At 30.4% G+C, this 20,745-nt stretch overlaps 1 protein-coding gene and 1 long non-coding RNA gene across 3 annotated transcripts; one reads left to right on the top strand and one right to left on the bottom strand.

Annotated features, from left to right (window-relative positions):
* Positions 1 to 386: 386 nt before the first annotated feature.
* On the bottom strand, positions 387 to 935 carry LOC107856689. The gene is made up of 2 exons (XR_001670648.2): positions 832 to 935; positions 387 to 602 (listed from the first exon to the last, which is right to left on the bottom strand). It is a non-coding gene; the product is annotated as an uncharacterized LOC107856689 (long non-coding RNA).
* A 10,384-nt stretch (positions 936 to 11,319) lies between these two features.
* Positions 11,320 to 19,346, top strand: LOC107856691 (probable polyamine transporter At1g31830). Of its 2 annotated transcripts, none has more exons than XM_016701667.2 (2): positions 11,320 to 11,764; positions 17,360 to 19,346. In XM_016701667.2, the coding sequence occupies exons 1-2, from the start codon at positions 11,621 to 11,623 to the stop codon at positions 18,803 to 18,805; spliced, it is 1,590 nt and encodes a 529-aa protein (XP_016557153.2). In that variant the 5' UTR covers positions 11,320 to 11,620; the 3' UTR covers positions 18,806 to 19,346. The 2 variants fall into 2 exon arrangements, with proteins under 2 accessions (XP_016557153.2, XP_016557155.2); XM_016701669.2 differs by lacking the exon at positions 11,320 to 11,764 and adding an exon at positions 16,322 to 16,830.
* The last annotated feature ends 1,399 nt before the right edge of the window (positions 19,347 to 20,745 follow it).

Raw genomic sequence — 20,745 nt, 5'->3', positions numbered from 1 at the left:
ATGCGGATTCCATATGGGCCTGTATCCATTTCATGTTATTGGTGTGGGCTGGCAATGGTGTAGGCCTGTAGTAGACCTGTGAGCCCATAATGAGGGGTGCACTAGGTTAAGGCTTTTAAGCCTATAAATATAAGGCTAGGTCCCCTCTCCTGGTTTTAACATAAGACGCATTCCCATAAGCTGCCAGCCGTCAAAAGCAAAGGAGAGGAAGACTCAACCTAGTTCGTCTTCGGTTACGTTTAAGCAATGGCAAACAAAAGTACACACCTTTCCTCTCTCATATTCCGTTGCTTATAGGTGTTCTTGGTTTATGTGAATATGTGGTGTGTTACTATATTAATTCTAACAATATTAACTTATCATACTTTAATTATTTTATAAGGTAATAATCTGAACAAGTTTACTGCATTTAAGTGATAAAGGTTTATATCTAAACACACATATTATGCACCTAAATATCAATTAGTATAAATATTGAGCATAAATAAATCGTTTGTATCGAAATAGTTGAGACTATGTTATTTTTTTTCTTGGTAACTAGAGATTCCATAGTCACTATCCTTCGCATGTGCTCTTGGTGAACTCCACTCTAGTACAATAGTCTGCAAATCACACAAAAACGCACTAAATAAGCTCCGTTTAATGAGCTTGATCGAAAATTAACTGATGCAAGTGATGTCAAATTCAAACCATCTATTTGAAAGATTTCCTACTCAGTCAACTCGACAATCAATGTTTAACCAAGGGGAAAATTAAAGAAAGAAAAAAGAAGATACAAATGTATAAAGGCAAGGTGTATAATATATAGTATAGTTGAAAGAGAAGGGGGACCTTTTAAGTTAGTTAGCACTCATTATTTGAATTGCTATATAGATCTCCAAATCTTCATTCATTCTTCTTCTTCTTATGTTGTCTTCTAACTTTTGGACAAAATTATACTCACAGCTTTTTCATCCAAAGGAGTTTGTCTTTATAGACCATGAATGCGTGGGATCATAAAAAAAGCATTAAAATAAGGTCAAGCGTGCAATGCATGAAATAATAACCAACTCTAAAGTAGTAAAATGCATGTCTTTGTCCTACATATTCCAATTCTTTCGGTTAAAATTCACAAATATTCGCTTTTCAATTCTTGTAATTAAAAAATAATTATTGTCATAAAATTTTAATTTCCACATATAAAACTCTAGTATGTTATCACAATTTGTATTTATAGAATTAAATTCTATGACAATACTTATTTAAAAAGTGACCAGTTACCGACATTTCCATATTCCTTCTCTCGCCAAACTAGCAGTGTGCAAAAATCGAATCGACCGATAAATCGAACAGATAAAAATGTTATTGGGTTATTGAGTTAACAATTTTTTATTGGTTTTATAAAAAAATTTATTGGATAAACAGTTCGGTTTCGGTTTTAGCTTATTGGGTTATCGGTTAAACCGTTATCGGTTAAACCGATAATGCAATAAGGATACACTAAGTTATTGTTTTATCCCTATTTATGTTATAAATATAAATCTATATAGATAGATAGATAGATAATGTGCATGCATATATATATTATATGCACTACTTAGTCATAATTCGGTGATTCACAAAGTATTAACCTATTCAGGGCAACAAAGACATAATATAAAGCTCAGCTATTATCGTATTGAAAAGTTTGAAGCATTTATAGCTTCCAACAATTAGGATTTCTGTTTTTTTTTTGCAACTAATATTCAGTTCAAATTTAAAGATTCTTGTAAACTAAAATGGATTGCGTAGGATTTTCTTGATTTCTTCGTATTTACTTACTTATATCTTGATTTCTTTAGTCATACTTTTAGCTCTGCCACTTGGTGATATATGGGATTTGAGTTCTTTATTTAATTAGAATCACATAAATTGCCTCAAAATTTTAAAATGCACCCAAATTTAGAAACATTGGAGAAGAGTACAAGGAAATAGAGCCAAAGTGGTGAAATTTGATAAATCTTTGATGAGGTAAGAAAGGGGGATCTTGTGACATGTTTATTTAGGTATATATAAAAGTTGGATATGTATTTAATATTTATGTTTCGGTGAGATTTGTTTAGCAAGAAAGTGTTTAACTCTCTACCAAAAAAAGTGTTTAACTCTCTTACTTATATCGTGCATCATGATAATTTTAAATTGTAATAAAGTAACACATGAGAATAATTTGTAAGTGTCACGGGGGATTCAAAAGGTAAAAGGAACGTTAGCTTTGGTTGGTGAAGTGCTAATTTGCTCGAGTCCTTTCAAAGAATCATGATGGTTGGGGTGAGATGTGGAAATTGCTATGTTCTTAATCATAAATTTCACGTTTGAGTTTTGAGAAGGTAAAAAATATTATGTTGGGACTTGGGAGCGAGGTCCTCGGAAAAAAACTTTGTAATACGTGAATTTAAATTAATTGAACTTCAATATAAATATCGAACACCATCACATAAAAAAAAACCTTTCAAAAAGGAAAAGAGGGGAACAAAGCGCGAAAAAAAAAAAAAGAAAAAGAAGAAGAAGAAGAAAGTGAAAGGAGTGCAAGAAATTCCATGCTGACATTTCTACAGCCTATTTAGATAAAGTTTCTCGTGGATTAATTTGGGTCAATTTTCAAATGAGCTAAATTGAACGGGTACGAGAATAAAATAGACTGAATTAATAAAATAAACATAAAAATTATCCTAAATAGACTTATTAAATTGTTAATTATAAGTTATAGAAAAACTTTTCAATAATTACTAGACTAAAGAAATAATTACAAGTTATAACAACTTTTTAGAAAAATCTATTTTAGTTAAATATCCAAAAATTAATTTTCTAATATTTATTATTTATATTATTTCCTTATTTTTAGCATTTAACATTTATCACTCTTAATTAAAGATTTGAATAATTATGGCAAGTTATATTATTGGTATCGATGATTTTTTTTATTTTAATAATTAAGTATTAAAATTTGTTCACAATTTAAGGAGTCATATATGGTAAATATATTTTTTAAAGGTAAGAATTAATTTTTTACTTTTTATTAACTTTAATAATTAACTTATTTCTACACTTTTTTACCTTTTATAGTCTTTCATTACCAATAGAAGTCTTTAACTCTTTACTTTTTTCAACTTCTTTTTCTCTTCTTTTAACTTTCTTCTACAATTTTTCATGTTTTTTGATATATCATTACCAATATTCATACGTAAGAGAACTTTACTCTTTAACTTTCTTCTACAATTTTTTATGTTTTTCTTGTACGCACGTATTATATAAGTGCAACTTAGAGGGTTGATTTTAATTCAAAATCGATTTTTCAAAAAATTCACTATCCTTGAAGCAATCGTAACTCAACATGCAAAGCTATTTAGCGTAAGAAATGGTTGTTGTTCCAGAATATAAGATGATTGATAAGAGAAAAAAGGTTGTTGTTGAACAAGCTTCAGATTCTGATTTTGAAGATGAAATTTCCGCTCATAAAACGAAGAAATCAAAAATGAAAAATCGTGAAAATGCTAGAGTTACAAGGTTCAAAGCCAATGTAAGTGTTGGCAAAGTTGGTGATAAGAAGGTTGACACAAAGAAATCAAGAAAAGTTTGTAAAGTTAATATAATTTGATTTTGATTTCTTTTCTGGAATAAATTGGTATAAAATTGATATTGAATCATTTTTTCTATTTACTGTTTTTTTTTTCTAAGATAGTTAATAATTTAATTTAATTATTTGGTGCTCATTATTGTTTGTTTTTCTAAGATTGTTGGTATGAACAAAGTTTATTTTTTGTATTTTAGTATTTATATAATGTTATACTACTTTATCATTTATTTCGTATTTTATATTATTGAATGAAAATAATATGAACTAAGTCACATCATCTGGTATTAAATTTGATATCAACTATATCAAATTATACATTTTTTGATTCTGCAGTTTGTAACATTTGACATGAATATTGTATTTTGATGTTTATTGGTGCTCATTACTCTTTATCTTTATAAGATTGTTGGTATGAACAAAGTTTAGTTTTGGTATTTAATATAGTATTTATATAATGTTCTTCATCTTCTTCTGTCAGAAAACAAACACCAATATAATTCATGGTTAATACTGATTATTTTTTTATTGCAACGAAAAATTATATGACATTAAAAAATTATCAATTAATTTATTTTCGATATTTACGGTGATAGTTTTTCATGTAATATCCATTACATACACTAAAAAAGTTATGTAAAATAAAACATAATTTTTTCTATCGATTGTCAGATTCATAAAACTCATTCAATACAAATGTGTTATATGCGAAACTTCAACGATACCAATTTTAATATCAACTTAATACATTGAGAACTCAAAAAAAAGTATTACTTAAGTATGAAATGAGTATATAAACTGGTTTCAACGTAATTTATTAAACAATTCATGGATATTATATTGTGTACTATAATTTATTTCATACACTAAAAACAGTAATAAGAATACATCATTTGTATGTAGAATCTTAAATAGTAACACAAATAAAAGATTGTTCAGTATTTTCATTAATATCCATTGTCATATATTTTGTTGTCACATACAATAGATATTTAACAAAAAAAATTGACAATACTATTTTTTTTTATTTAAATACACCATTACTATCATGTCATTGTGTATGAGCATTGGTGGACATGTATCACTTATCAAAAACCTAATCTCAATTTGGATTGAGGTAATGTCGATCTTCATCTGTTTTTATATTGCATTAACCAATCCTCTATACTTTGAATCTGCATCTTATATAATCCCATCTCCAACAAAATCTTTAGGTCTCCCTGTAAACATATTGCATACTTCATTAGTAGGAATTATTTGAAATTTCATAATTTAAAAATATGAAAATTCATAATTTCAACATAAAAAAACATACATAAAATAATACAGTAAAACAAATATTATATCAAAATTGTTCTACTCAAAGCAATCAGAATAACATTATGAAAAACGATTAATGTATGAAACATGATCGAATTATGAAATCACATATTGAATATTATTTTTGGAAGAAGAAACCGTTTATATGTTAATGAAGTTGGAACAATACTTTAATTCAACATTTTAACAAAAAAAAAATTAAGAAACACATAAAAAATTATTTAATTCTTTAAATACGTTTCATTACAAAATATCAATTTGTTAAATAATGTAATATACCTGACGAATCCCATCTCCTTCCATGACGTATCATAATTGAATGCAAATTATTAATATTCTTATTTTTATAGCACAAGAATTACTTGTGTTTGTCTTTTCTTTCACAAAATAATTCTCAGCAGTTGCATAAAAGAAACGGAAATTACGAATTTGATTTACTGAAATAAGTAAATTGTGTACAAAAAGAAGATAGTGTAAGAAGATGGAAGCTCTTAATGGAAGCATTAAAATAGGAGAAAAGAAAAACGGTTAGAGGAATTTGGGGGTGGATTGATATAAAAAAAAAGATAGTGTATGAAGATGAAAGCTCTTAATGGAAGCATTAAAATAAGAGAAAAGAAAAACGGTTAGAGGAATTTGGGGGTGGATTGATATTAATAATTAAGATTACCTACATTTAAGGAAGGAATATTGTATATTAGTTGTATTAAATCTTTATTTTCCTTTTCAGTAATTACTTTTTTTATATCTTTAAAAAAATAAAAAAAATAATTTTAACGACTTTTTTTAAATAAAAGTTGTTATAACTTGAAAACTAAAAAAAGTTGTTATAATTTGTAATAAACAATCTAATAAGTTTATTTAATTAATTTTTTCATAAAATAAGCGGGTTATAATCTACTCAAACTTAAGCCGGTTGGAGAGATCATGATTTTATGGATTGACTTTGTCACATCTTTCATTAGCTATGTTTGATTTTCTTTTTTTTGATAAAAAATACTCTTTAAAGTACTACTTGAAAAGAGTAATAAATTGTGTTTGTGTTATGAAATATAAAAGTAAGAACAAGAAAATATAAAGCAAAAATAAGAATAAATAGAGAGAGAAGAGGGGAGCTTCTTTATTTTCCCTGAGGATGGGAGATCATTAGATTGTTTATACAATGAACAAAACCCCTTTATTTATAGGGAAAAATACTCCTAGTTTCTGACTAAAAGACAGATACTTCAAATCGTGATAGGTATCAACTAGACCTTATTAGATCTTGATAGACATTCACTATAATGTAAATACATTTATAACAGTTTGACTTATAAATTGAATTCTGGAAAACACTTTTATCAATATTAGAGGGGTATGTTAGAGTGCTTTTGGAAAAAATATCTTTGTTACTTCTATTATTATTCAAAATACTTTCTTTTTCCTCTAAAAACATGATCAAACAAACTACAACAAAACCATAACTGTTATAAATGTATTTACATTATAGTGAATATGTATCAAGATCTACTTTGATATCTATTAGAATTTGAATCATCTGTCTTTTACTCAGATTAGGAGTAAATTTCTCCTATAAATAGAAGGGTTCCTTCATTGTAAATTACACATCAAGATCCCTCAAAGGAAGAAATAAGAATCACTCTCTCTATTCTCTCTATTCTTCTTCTTCTTTGCTTTATATTTTATAACAAGTTATCAGCACGAGACTCTGTCAAACAGGGTGAGATTATAAATCTAAAGGATTTCAAGGTTAGTAATTCTTTATGTTATCTTTCTTTTGCTACTACTAATATAATTATTATTGAATTTGAGGAAAAATAATTGGTTTGGAACTTTTTATATTTTAAATTTATTCCTCAAGAACAATATTATTAAAAAGTATAATAATATGTTGGGTTTAAGTCTCATCGATTCATGCCTAAGACGCCTTTATATGGATAAGATGTTGAGTTTGAATCTCAATCCACCATATTGATGATATTATGATGGCTAAGGCAAAATAATGGGTATTTAATGAAAAGTCATGAAATTCGACCCATTGAAATATGCTCCATTCCATGAAGTGAATGAGGTAGCAATATATGATAAGTCTGAAATATGACAACCTACTTCATTTTTGAGGTGCATGTGGTAGCAGTGCATAATATGTCTGAAAGAAGATAAGTGATTGAATGCACGAATATACGCGTATATATTTCATAATGATAAATGCATAATGATCATCAAAAGTGATGATATTTTCACACGCTTATATGATTATAAGATATATTAGAAAAAAAAAATTCTACATCATATGTATGCCTCGATTTGCTTCTGAAGTAGCAAAATCTTGAAAAAGTTTATAAGCTATCATAATTTGATAGGCTTAAGATTATATTTCATTCCTAGGGAATAAGAAACATATTAATGCAAACATGCACTTGATTGTGATTGTATCACAGCTCATCTCCAAAAGAGGTTGAATAATTTTAAATCTACTTCTAAAGTAGTAAATCTAAAATTTATTCATATAATAGTAAATCTGAAATTTACTAAAGAAAAAACACGTATCATGGTAAACTTGGAGTTTACTAGATTAAAAGTTCATAAGTTGACATGAATGATTGCGATATCCCGAAGATGTGCATACTGAGTATTGAACATATATTGAAAAATTAAAAAATTCTTCATGAACTTTAATGTTGCTCGTTCTCATGATAAGTTGGTTAGACCAACTAATTTTGGAATTGGATCCCTCTAAATCTGAAAAGAATAAAAGGTAAATAAGGGTCCGTTCACCTATCATGTGATATATTGAAAAGATGCATCAATAAGATGATCACATGTACATTCATGGTCAACCTACGTTTGACATTCATTAATTTAATTGTTCAATATAAATTGAGCATAATTTTCAAATTGTGTAATCAAGATAATTCATCTTGATGATGATGGTTTAGCATTGAATGCCTTCCATAAATAGTTGAACCATTACTAATGAGAACAAAGTTTCATGTATTGGTATGAAATATGATATATTGCATACAATAGCACTTGTATGTAGTAGACCAATATATTATGATTATTTCTTCCCTTTCAATTGGTTCAAGGTCAGGAACTAACTATCTTATCTAATAGTTTTGATGTACGGTATACGATTGATAAATATACCATGATGCACACAGATGGATTCCTCAAAGAAGATGGAGGATGTATGTTAGTTTTCCTAACATAAGAGGGAGATTATAAGTAGCTATAAAATATGTTAGGAATTATCATCAGATCCTCATTCAAAAGATAATTCAAGTCAAATGCCAAAAATATCTCATATTTAGTTGCAAGTGCTCCTATTTTGTGTTCTTAAAGGATAAAGTCTATGCATGCGTGAAGTATGATAGACCAATCGGTTCCAAATGAAATAATCCTTGAAAAGGATAAGGAGCAAATAATCATGATAAGAAGGTAATGTGCTCTTGAAGAGCCTACGACATAACACTTCATGAAACCTTATGAGAGGTTTAGGTACCTGAAAATAATAAAGTGATGAGATCTCCAAATGTTATGTCGCATTGTGAACCGATACAAAAATAAAAAATCATCGATGATATCTTTGATACAATATTGGCTTAATATTGTAAAAGATTATGAAGATCTGAATTCTACGCTAATTTAAGTAGGCTGACGTAGAAATATTTATCAAGTGACCTGAAAGGATGCATTTCGGTAAGCGTTTTGATTTGCAGTCCAGACACTTGAAGATGTCACACTTAACATGTTGGATATTGTTACTTGATAAACATCCATATGAAAATCCCTAAAGGATTCAAAATGCCTGAAGCATATAAAGTTTCTGAAAAAACTTTTTATTATCCTCGTAAGATATAATTTGATGATTTGAGTATCATTGAAACTCTTGGAGAGTTTTCAAAAGCAATAGAGTATTTGCTTAAATGAGAAACATGCAAAAATTAAATAAGGATCCATTCCGACCTCAAGAAAAGAATGAGGAACTCCTTGGTTATGAAGTACCATATCTTAGTGCAATTGATGCACTAATATATCTTGCAAATACTACAAGGCCTGATATAGCCTTTTTTTTTAGTTAATTTGTTAGCAAGTTTGCAGTCCCGATCTTATTGATCATGCTGATTTTGGGTACTTATCTGACCTACATAAAGCTCGATTTCAAATAGGATATGTGTTCATATGTGGTGGTACTGCAATATCTTGGAGATATACAAAGCAGTCTATCGTAGCCACTTCACCGAATCATGCTGAGATAATAGTTATTCATGAAGCAAGTCGAGAATGTGTATGGTTGAGATCCATGATACATCTCATTCAAGAAAAATGTGGTGTGAAATATGACAATCTACCCATAATTTTATACGGAGATAATGCATCATGCATAGCACATCTTAATGGAGAATTCATAAAAGGAGATAGAACGAAGCACACTTTATGAAAGCTTTTCTACATACATGAGCTACAAAAAAATGGTGATATCAACGTGCAACAGATTCGTTCAAGTGAAAATGTGACTGATTTATTCACCAAGTCTTCTCCAATTACAACTTTTAAGAAGATGGTGCACAAGATCGGGATGCAAAGGTTCAAGGATGTTCTCGAGTTAATACGTGTTGTACTCTTTTTTCCTTACGAGGTTTTGTCCTACTGGGTTTTCTTGTAAGATTTTTAATGAGGCAACCTATATGCGTATGGTTAGAGATGTGTACTCTTTTTCCTTCACTAGATTTTTTTCACTGGATTTTTTCTAGTAAGGTTTTAACTAGACACATTATCTACCAATTAGACATTCAAGGGAAAGTGTTATAAATGTATTTACATTATAGTGAATGTCTATCAAGATCTATCAAGATTTACTTTGATATCTATTAGGATTTGAATCGTCTGTCTTTTACTCAGACTAGGAGTAAATTTTCCCTATAAATAGAAGGGTTCCTTCATTGTAAATTACACATTAAGATCCCTCAAGAGAAGAAATAAGAATCACTCTCTGTACTCTTCTTCTTGTTGTTTATTGTTTTATAACAATAACTCCTTTTTATATACCTTTATTTAAGTCCCGTTTATAGAATTGATTTCAAGAATTTGAAATAATATTTGGAGACTATTTTAAATAAATGGTTATTTGAAGTTTTTATAGTTATCTTAACTTTTTTTCGTACTTCAATTATATTTTCATGCCAAAGACAACTTCAATTATATATTGTATTCTCATGCTAGTACAACTTCAATTATATATTGTATTCTCATGCTAGTATTAGTTTGCTTCGGCATACTTTTTTTATTAAAATAAAATAAAATAAAATCAAGAACATACTTTTCAAAACTTAATTATCATTAAGAGCAAATTGAGAATTTGGAGTCAGTAAAATTTTCGAATAAGCAAAATCTTATAGTATTATATAAATAAGATTACAATTCCAAAAGTGGTACAATAAATTAATTAAAATCTAACATTATGAATCAAATCATGATTTGGGTAGTTAATTACAGTTTTATGACTTGATGTTTGACATTCGATTATTCTCTTTTTAATTGATGTATCTAATTATATATTGAAATTATCATTGCATGGAAAATAATTATATTATATACTTTCCAATCATCCCCACCTTACCCCACAACTGGGGGCACAAATAGAAAAGCATTCAACTTGCTTCCATGATGGGATTGGCTCAATTTCAGTTCACATATACATTATTATATTCTAACATATTATAAAAATATAGTATATGAAAGAGATATATATGAGATATCACATAGTAAATTATTGGATTTTGAGTACCCTCCATCAGTCATTATCTTAATTGGATCTAAGTTATATTCCTTTCGTACTAGTATGTGACATTTTTCCTTTTAACCCGTCATAAAAAAAATACTTTTATCATCTTTCTATAATTAAAAAGATGCTAATTTTAAAAATTTTCTTTTGTCCTTAGTAAAATATTTTATAGTCACATAAATGTCTAAGATTATTTTAAACAATAAATTTCAAAAGTTTTTTCATCTTTCTTAAACTTTGTGTCAAGTCAAACAACATCTCACAAATTGAAATGAAGAAAAGACATGGTAATAGTATATTTTTAATATCATAAAATTAAATTATCTTGTCAGTTATACTATTATAGTAATTTACTTTCGAAGTATTTTTAAGTTATCAAATCAGACTTATTATGAATATTTACCTCTGATCATAAGTTGATCAATCTGATGGTCTAAAAATTAAAAGGAGAGACTTAAAGTAATTAGTAAAATTATTGTCATATGATCAATAGATCACAGATTCAAGCCATAAAAACAACCAGCAAAAATACGAGATCGAGATAGCAACATATATAATAAATCTTATGATTCGACTCCTTAAACCCTGCATATACATATATAGTGAAACTTTAATTCACCGTGATGGCTTATGGTACAAAAAAATTATATATTACACCAACAATATACTGACATAACTTAAAAGCCTTTTTATTTTTATCTTATAAAGCCAAATGTCCCTTTGACCTTTGTACACTGGTTTTCTTGCTCATCTCTTCTTACTCTTTACCTCTAAAAAAAAAAACCTCTCAAACAGAAACTATCACAAAATCCATTTTCCCCTTTGCTTACTGATCTCAATCAGCATAAACATTCATCCATTATTCACCTTTCTGTTTTCTTGATTTATATCTGCTCAAAAATTTTAATCTACAAATTAATTAAATGGTGCCAACGACAACAATAACATCATCAGAAACTCTTGAAAACTCTGCAACTAATTCAGTAGCAGACAAGAAAACTTCTCCAAATGAATCAGTAACAGTGCATAAATCTCAGCAGAATTCTAAGAATGGTGATAACAACCAGGTAACTTAGAATATTTTACCCCCCACCCCCCAACTTAAATGGTCGTATATACATATTTGTTCTTGTCAACATCTTATAAGATAGGGGAACGTCATGCGGTTCCACAAGTTTAAGTCGTGGAAACAGTGTCGTGAAAAACAATCTTTGATAGTAAAATAAAGATTTTTATGGTTTGGTATTTCTTGAACCCCATGCATAGCAGAAGCTTGTCCGGTATCTTTTAAGAATTTATTTCTTTTCCGTTAATTCATTTAGAAGCATATATGGCGGCTTAATAGAGGTGTAAAACAGTGATTTTCCTGTTTAACTCTAGCTAGCTAGCTGTGTTAGTTAATTATTTATTTAATGACGGAGAATCCTAATTAAATAAGCAATCAAGTAGTAGTAATGACGATGACGTTTTTTGATAAAACTATAGATTTCTTTCTCTCGATGTTACCGTAGACCATCGTAGGAGTCTACGTGATACTCCGTTGTCTACTATTGACTTACATATAAATTAAAAAATAATAAATAATATCTGTAATTTGATCTATTACTAAAAAAAAAAAAAGGATAGTTTGGTGTGGTGTCCGGGAAAAGGCTCCACCACAAGGGTGTATCGTACGCAGCCTTTTCTTGCATTTCTGTCAGAGGCTGTTTTCAAGGCTTGAACCCGTGACCTCCTGATCACATGGCAGCAACTTTACCAGTTACTCCAAGGCTCCCCTTCTATTGCTATTTGAATATAATTAATTTATTATTTTGAAAATGGATAATGAATAATATTAAATAATAAAAGTATAATGGACACATATTTAATAAATTATCCATTAATTTTTTAAATTGAACAAATATTATTGAATAACTATTTTTAGTATAATAAACAAGTATTGTTAGACGGAGTAATTATTTAGATTTCATCTGAGAAAAAAAGATATGCTAAGAAAATCTGAATTTTTCCAATCATTATTTAGTACTTATTTCTTACGTTTTTTTTTTCACATCCCTTTATCTAATAAATTTCATGTTACCATTTTTTCTTATTAAGGTCAATCGAAACGGTTTTTTAGACGATAAAATACTGATAAGGTTGAGTACATTGGATTATTTTCGTTGTTGTTATTGTGTATATGCTAGCTTCCAATGCTGATGTGACAAATTTTGCTTCTCTTTTTTTTTTTTTAAATATATATATATATATATATATGAAAAAGACATGTTAAAGCAATAAAACAGTGAAATATGTCGGCCGGTAATTCTCATAATTTTCATTTCTTCTATCCTTATATTACTAGCATGTTTGCTTAAAACTTCCAAAATCTTCACTATTTTTATCAGAAATACTCTTTGAAATAAGTTTGGAAAGTATTTTTTGTTTTACTAATAAGTTTTTAAAATATTTTTGTCAATATCAAAACGGTAATTTAAAATTTTTTAGCAGGAAAAAATATGTAATTTAACAAAAATTGTCAAATTTTTTTTTACTGAAATTAGTTAATTAAATTGAATCCAAAAACATGACCAAACAAAATTAACTCCTTTGAAATAAAGGATTTTAACTGCCACCGGAAAGCCTCCCCCTCCGTGCTTACTCCATAAGATCTCGCTTCTTTCACTTGTGTAGAATACTCAAAAAATAAGAGTAAAATTAAAAGAACATCGTTAATATCTTCCTAATTATCTCACACAACAATTACCTCCTTCTGTCTCATTTTACTTGGCTCATATACTAAAAGTAATTACTTCAAATCACTTATCTAATTTATAAAATTAAAAAAAAAATTATTTTTCCTTTCCATCCTTAATATCAAATATTCATTTTACATGAGAAAAACCTATGTGTACACGTTTGAACCATGCTAAAAGAAAGTTGTAGTTATGAGTGAGAAAAGTAATTTGGGGTTTGGGAATTAATTGAAGTGGGGTATGGATGTTGGATAATGAAGAAAAAAACAGTGCACGCCTACAAAGAGTTCAGTGTATCACAAAATTCTAAAGACAACTCATCTTTTTTAAGTGAAAAGTGCAAATGTTTGACTTGGCTTGCTTTGTTAATAATGAAAATGATGATCAAATTCATTCCAAACTTTAAGCGTTTAATATTTACACATTTCTTTTCCATTTCAGTACACCTGACGCACCACTCTTATTCAACACACTTTATCTTCATCTCGTTCACTTATCTACAATCCTCACTACCCTACACATAATACTCCTGCATCTGATTTTACTCATTCTAAATTTTTTAATTTGGTGTATTATTTTACCTGTTTTTTTTTACTTATCAAAATAAGATAATTTTTTTTTCTTCATATTTTACCCTTTAAATTAATTACTTTTTCTTTAAATTAAAATATAAACATCATTTAATAGGGGTACTATGGTAAACTATCAATGTTATTTATTTCTTTTCTTAATAGATGTGCCATTTTAATTTGAGACGAGTAAAATGGAACGGAGGGAGTACATTCCTACTCCCGACCACTGGCCAACTCCACCTTTTATAGTATTTATCTAGGTTATATATAAATATTTTTAGGAGAATATTTTTTTATTACGTGCTTGATGAAGGATAGTTGTAGAGTAATTAACTGATAAAGTTACTGGCATGTGACCTAGAAGTTACGGGATCAAGCCGTGGAAACAACTTCTTGCAGAAAATGCATGATAAGTTTTTGTGGTTCAATCTTTCCCAAATCCAGTGTATAACAGAAGTTTTAGTGCAACGAACTGCCTTTTATGTATTACGAATTGGATGCAAACATATAAATAAAAAAGACCATTTTTTTCCTCGGCATCGACCACACCCGTAATCTATAATTTCTTTCCATAAGGGGTAGAATTTGTAATCATGGCCGGTCCAAGGGCCAAGCAAGTGAAGCAATAGTTTGAGGCCCCAAAATTTTAGGCCTCATTTTTATGTGATACAATTTGACTTGATATAGAATTTAAGATTTTTTGATTTTTTTTTGAAATAGAGATCAAAACTAAGTCATAAGTATATGTGTGGTTATAAATCATCTCAGGATAAATGAGATTTAAAGAAATTATTTTTGAAAAAGATTGTTATGTGTCTTCTTTATTTTTAATTTTTTGGTTGATATTTTATGGTAGAAAAGTACAAGATTTTTATATAAAAAGTACTTAGTCAATGTGATTGATAATCAATGATGGTTAATTTATATTCTAATAATACTCTTTTCATTTTAATTTATGTGTCTTAGTTATTATTTGGAGAGTCAACAATTATTTTCTTTGAGCATGAATCTTTTTAAAATTTTGAGTTGATAACTAAATAGACTTATACTATTTTTATATAGTTTCTAAATATGTAACTTTTTTATATAGTATATATAAATAGACTTATATTATATTTTTATATTTTAAAAATTGAAGATTTTATGTCTAAATTTACACAAAATATTAATTGAATTTGAAGCCTCTTAGTAAAGATTCGCTTTAGGCTCCCAATGTTCTTAAGCCGCCCCTCTTTCTAATGTTTACAACAAAAAACTGGAGTAAATTTCAATAATAATTCTTGATAATGCCACGTCTTTTCTATTTTTTTAAAAGTTCATGGGCCAGGTTCCATAAGTGGGGTAAATTGGTCCAAACTTTATGGGCCTAGTATGGCCCAATAGTTTGGATGGAGTCCAGTTTCTCCCAAATAGGGTGACCCAATGTTTTAGTGGCAAGCAAGAGCACATGCCATGTGTGTTTTCACTGAGAATTGAGGAGTTCAATTGAGGAACTCCACAAAGAAGTTGACCTTTCTGTTTTATTATTTAATAATTATATGATATTGGGTATTTATTCATGTCAAGGGTTCTAGATATTTATTTATGAACTCATATAGAATATTTTGATGCATTAAAGTTTTCATTGAGCATAGGATTCGAAAAAAATTCAATCACAAGATCACCTTATCCAGCATTTTTGTCATAGATTGTTTTCACGACTTGACCTCTTGATCACATGACAACAATTTTTATCAGTTATTTCAAGACTTTTCTTCTTTTTATAAATTCACCTAAATTTAATAATCTTATTTTTATAACTTATAATCTTCAAATTATAAATCCAAACTCCGATCCAACATTTTCCTAAGTTGAGAAAACATTTTGTTATGAAGTAGAATCCTCGTAATAACTTCCATGATGTGTAGATACTATTTTTCAAATGATGCATGTGGTTTTGGCTTTTGACCGATTAATATAAGCAATAACAAATAACAATATATTAGTTGTTGATTACTCGTGGACGCATTTTATATACAATAAACACAATTTATTTAAAAATAAAGATCTTTCTAATTCATACGATATTAGATTTTCTAACTTGGGAAGATTCACGTGGATCCGCATATTCTCATACTATTTCAGATGTATATCTTGTAGAAAATGACTTTAAAAGCTATTTCTTAGTTTCATGTAGTTTTAGTTTACGTGATGTTATTTAACTACAGATAAAATTTTAACAGAATTTTTTTTTTTTCAAAAAATATGTTCTAACAAATTTAATTAATATTATATTTTATTAAGAATAAAGAGAGAAATTTTAATGTTATGTTATTTTTAATTATAAAGAGGTGATTTTTTATTTTTTTTGATAGATGAAAAAGAAAAGTATGCTAAGTGAACAAAACAAATATTTTTATTTGATCTACAACATTAGGTTAATTGCAGATCAAAAAGAAAAGTGTCTTATGTAAAGTGAAAATTTTATATGGTCTTCAACGTCAGGCCAATTAGCAACTTGTACATTTTTTTAAATCCAAATTAGCTGTATTACTTTCATATTTTTTGAACAATGAATACTTTTATTTTTCAATTTTAATTAAAACTTCTTTGACTTTGGGAAATCTGCCATTAGGTGCTTTAAAACTTCGGTTGTTATGCCACGCAATAACAACTTCCCTTGCCCCCCCCCCCCCCCCCCCCCCCCCCCCCCCCCCACCCCCCACCAATCCCCCCCCCCCCCCCCCCCCCAACCCCACACACACAACCACTATAATTCCCTCGCATGCAATTCCACTGAACTGCAAATTCTCAGCAACAATACTTGTGATCTATCAATTTTTTTTGGTACCTTTTCTTGCTTGAAAATTCTTTCATCTTTCATTAGTTTTTGAGAAGCTATAAATGGTGCAACTCCTCAAATTGATTTACTACCTTTCTTCGTGGTCATGTTCTTTTATTAATTCTTTAATTACACTACTTGCTATAAACTTGATGCATGATAATTGGTACATGGTTATTACAAGGTTTGATGACCCTTTATGTAATTTTGTCATGATTGATGGTTTTATTGTTGTTTTTGTAAGTTTATTGCATTCTTGAACAACCCCATGTTATCAATTGTTTAAAAAAATGTTTATTTTTGATGTTTTGTTCCTATAGTTAGCTAGTGTATGATGAAATTGGTAGATGGACAATAAAAATTGGCGACTCTTTATGTAATTTTGTCATGATCAATTGTTTTAATGTTGTTTTCGTGATTGAATTGCTTTCTTGAACAACTCCTTGTTATAAATTGTTAAAAAAAAATTCTTCTTTTGATGTTTGGTTCCTGTAGTAGCTAGTGTATGATGAAAATGTTTACTGGTAAATGCAGAAATTGAGGGTTTCAGTACAAAGAGAATCTGCAATACCAATGGGGGAGTATAATGGTGCAGAGTACATAGGGATTCATGATGTTCCTCTATCTCCTAGAGCAAATAACGCCAAGAAAGTTTCGCTTTTGCCACTAATTTTCCTCATTTTCTATGAGGTTTCTGGTGGTCCATTTGGTGTTGAGGACACTGTGCAAGCAGCTGGTCCTCTTTTTGCTCTTCTTGGTTTCTTGATTTTCCCATTAATATGGAGTGTCCCTGAGGCATTGATTACTGCTGAAATGGGGACTATGTTCCCTGAGAATGGTGGTTATGTTGTGTGGGTTTCATCTGCTTTAGGTCCATATTGGGGGTTTCAACAAGGTTGGGTGAAATGGCTTAGTGGAGTTATCGACAATGCACTTTATCCTGTTATGTTCCTAGATTACCTTAAATCAGCTATCCCTGCATTAGGTGGTGGGCTTCCTAGGATTGTAGCTGTTTTAGCACTTACTTTGGTTCTTACTTACATGAACTATAGAGGTTTAACGATTGTTGGATGGATGGCTGTCTCGCTTGGTATATTGTCGATCCTACCTTTCGTGGTTATGGGGCTCATTTCGATTCCCAAAATTAGGCCTTCAAGATGGTTGGTGCAAGATGTACATAATATTGATTGGAACTTGTATCTGAATACTCTTTTCTGGAATCTGAACTATTGGGATTCGATAAGTACTCTTGCTGGTGAAGTACATAACCCGAAAAAGACTCTGCCCAAGGCTTTGTTTTATGCTGTGATTTTAGTTGTGCTGTCGTATTTTTTCCCTTTGCTGATTGGTACCGGAGCTGTTCCCCTCCAGCGCGACTTGTGGACTGATGGTTATTTCTCAGACATAGCGAAGATACTTGGTGGAGTTTGGCTCAGATGTTGGGTTCAAGGTGCTGCTGCTGTATCAAACATGGGGATGTTTGTAGCTGAAATGAGTAGTGACTCTTTTCAGTTACTTGGTATGGCAGAGAGGGGAATGCTCCCTGAGTTTTTTGCAAAGAGATCTCGCCATGGAACTCCTTTAATTGGGATTCTCTTTTCGGCTTCTGGTGTGATTTTACTTTCATGGCTGAGCTTTCAGGAGATAGTAGCAGCAGAAAATTTCTTGTATTGCTTTGGAATGATTTTGGAATTTATAGCATTTGTATGGTTAAGGATTAAGTACCCAAATGCACCACGCCCGTTCAAGATACCCGGGGGAACAATTGGAACTGTCCTGCTGTGCATACCTCCAGCCATTCTTATCGGTGTTGTATTGGCCTTCTCTACAATCAAAGTTATGATTGTAAGCCTCGCTGCTGTTGCAATTGGGTTGGTGTTGCAACCGTGCATTAAGCTTATCGAGAGGAAGAGATGGCTGAAGTTCTCCACTAGTTCTGATCTTCCTGATATCGCATCAGACGGTCCATTAATTCGTTGATAACGATTCTCTACTGAGTTATGCCATTATTAGGCTTATCTGCTCCACTTACATAGAAGCTGTGGTACTGTGTGCAGTGCTGAGTTATCATGGGAGCCCGTGGAAAACAGGCAACGTCAACAGGTGGCTTCTAATCTCGTACACAGTGTTTGCTATGTTTTTCTCGATAAATGCTGAGTAGCTACAGTTTCCAGAGCAACTCCAGCAGAAGTGGTTCGTCATAGGTTGGTTGATTTTTTTCTTTTAAAGGATCTTACGGTAACCTTCTAATCTTGTAGCTGTATTAGCCCTGGTCTTGAGACTATCAAGTTTAAGTAGCTACCGATGATAGTTCAGGGAATTGCGTTAGAAACAGATGGTGATTGCTTTTTCCCCTGAATTGATCCTCTTACTTGTTGTGTGTAATGTGCATAGTGTGCTAGTAAGACTAATAACTGTAGAGGTGTAAATGAACTCATATGTTCATAATTGAAACACAATCCCAGCTCATGTAAGTTTGAACTCAGGCTATTTATTTAAAGAAAAAATGAGTTTGGTTTCACTGTCAAGCTTGATTAATACAGAAGTTAAGCTTTGAGCTAATTGAAGCCAACACACTATCAAATGCAACAAATGGAAGCCACCAGATCAAAACTTCTTTAAACTCAACACTGACGACACTGCTATCGATCAGTACCATCTGTTTTGTAGTGTTGACATGCGAAAACAATGCAGTAAGGTATATTTGAAGGTATAGGGCTCACTTTTTGACAAATTTCTTGCTCGTTTTTGCTTATTTTGGAGATAAATTTTAAGATGAGAGAAGATATCCTATCCTACCAACTGTAACCTCACAAGTGAGATGGGTTTGGGAAGGTTAGAATGTATACTGACCTTACTCGTATGGGGTAGAGAGGCAATGTTGCACACTCGCATTAAACAAATTGAAACATTTCTACAAACTTTAGGGACGTTCATTCAATATCTTGACGAAATGGATATAGCTTTCACCAGAGCAATATGCACGGTCAATAGATGGATTGATAATAATTTAATGACTTACTGCAGTATGCATTGATAACGGAAGAGTGTCATGAATTACACTGTAATTGCACACACACCGGGGAAATTACACTGGGTATGTTGTTGTTGTAATATGCATATCCCGTTGTTGTAATATGCATATCCCGGCTATTATTTTGGGTGGACGACTGTTTATATAAATTTCTACGAAGATGGCAAGTAAGACATCTGTAATGTCAGACAAAACAAATTGAAACGTCTCCACAAACAATTAGAGGGACATTCATTCTCAGACAAATTGGATTAGCTTTCACAAGAACAAATAACAATATACTAATGATTACTGGAAGTAAAGGAGAGATGTCATACATCTGATATGAAACAGCACACATTGGTCAAAAACAGCTTCTATCAATCATACTTTTACTGTCATGAAATAATGTGCAGAAGGCAAAATGCAGCAACTGAAACAAGTCCCCTAAAGTTAAAAGGGTGAAGAGGAAGCCTTGTTCAATGATCACCATGCTAATTCCACACAGGGCAAATGCCAGAAAATGTTGATTTACATGTCATCTTAATCCGCTCATCTCCTATCAAACTTGTACCATTAAAAGTCGAGCCTCACAAGATCCATAGTTTTTCTACAAATGGCAGATTGAAAATAGCATAATCAATATAAAACACATGGACATATTAACATAAATAAGCAATGCCAATATGCCAGTGTATTGGAATATTTGTGCGGAAGTCAATTAGGCTAAAACACAAAAAATTCAAAGGAGCTTCTGAGGGGGGGGGGGGCTTACTGGTGAAACATGAGCAAAACACACGACTAGGCAAATCTTTTCACTGCAAAAATGCGTGTAATCAGGAATTGAACAACCAATGTATCATGCACAAGAAATCCCTTAGTTTTATCTGTCACTGAACCTAGATTT

This window comes from Capsicum annuum, chromosome 1 (assembly GCF_002878395.1).
Source record: "Capsicum annuum cultivar UCD-10X-F1 chromosome 1, UCD10Xv1.1, whole genome shotgun sequence".
Lineage (NCBI taxonomy): Eukaryota > Viridiplantae > Streptophyta > Magnoliopsida > Solanales > Solanaceae > Capsicum > Capsicum annuum.
This window is presented reverse-complemented; position numbering and strand designations above follow the sequence as displayed.

Excerpts from the sequence above, each read along its gene's own strand:
- LOC107856691 (XM_016701667.2), top strand. The coding sequence starts at position 11,621 with ATGGTGCCAACGACAACAATAACATCATCAGAAACTCTTGAAAACTCT. Across the intron at positions 11,765-17,359 it reads AGAATGGTGATAACAACCAG|AAATTGAGGGTTTCAGTACA; the intron begins GTAACTTAGAAT and ends TGGTAAATGCAG.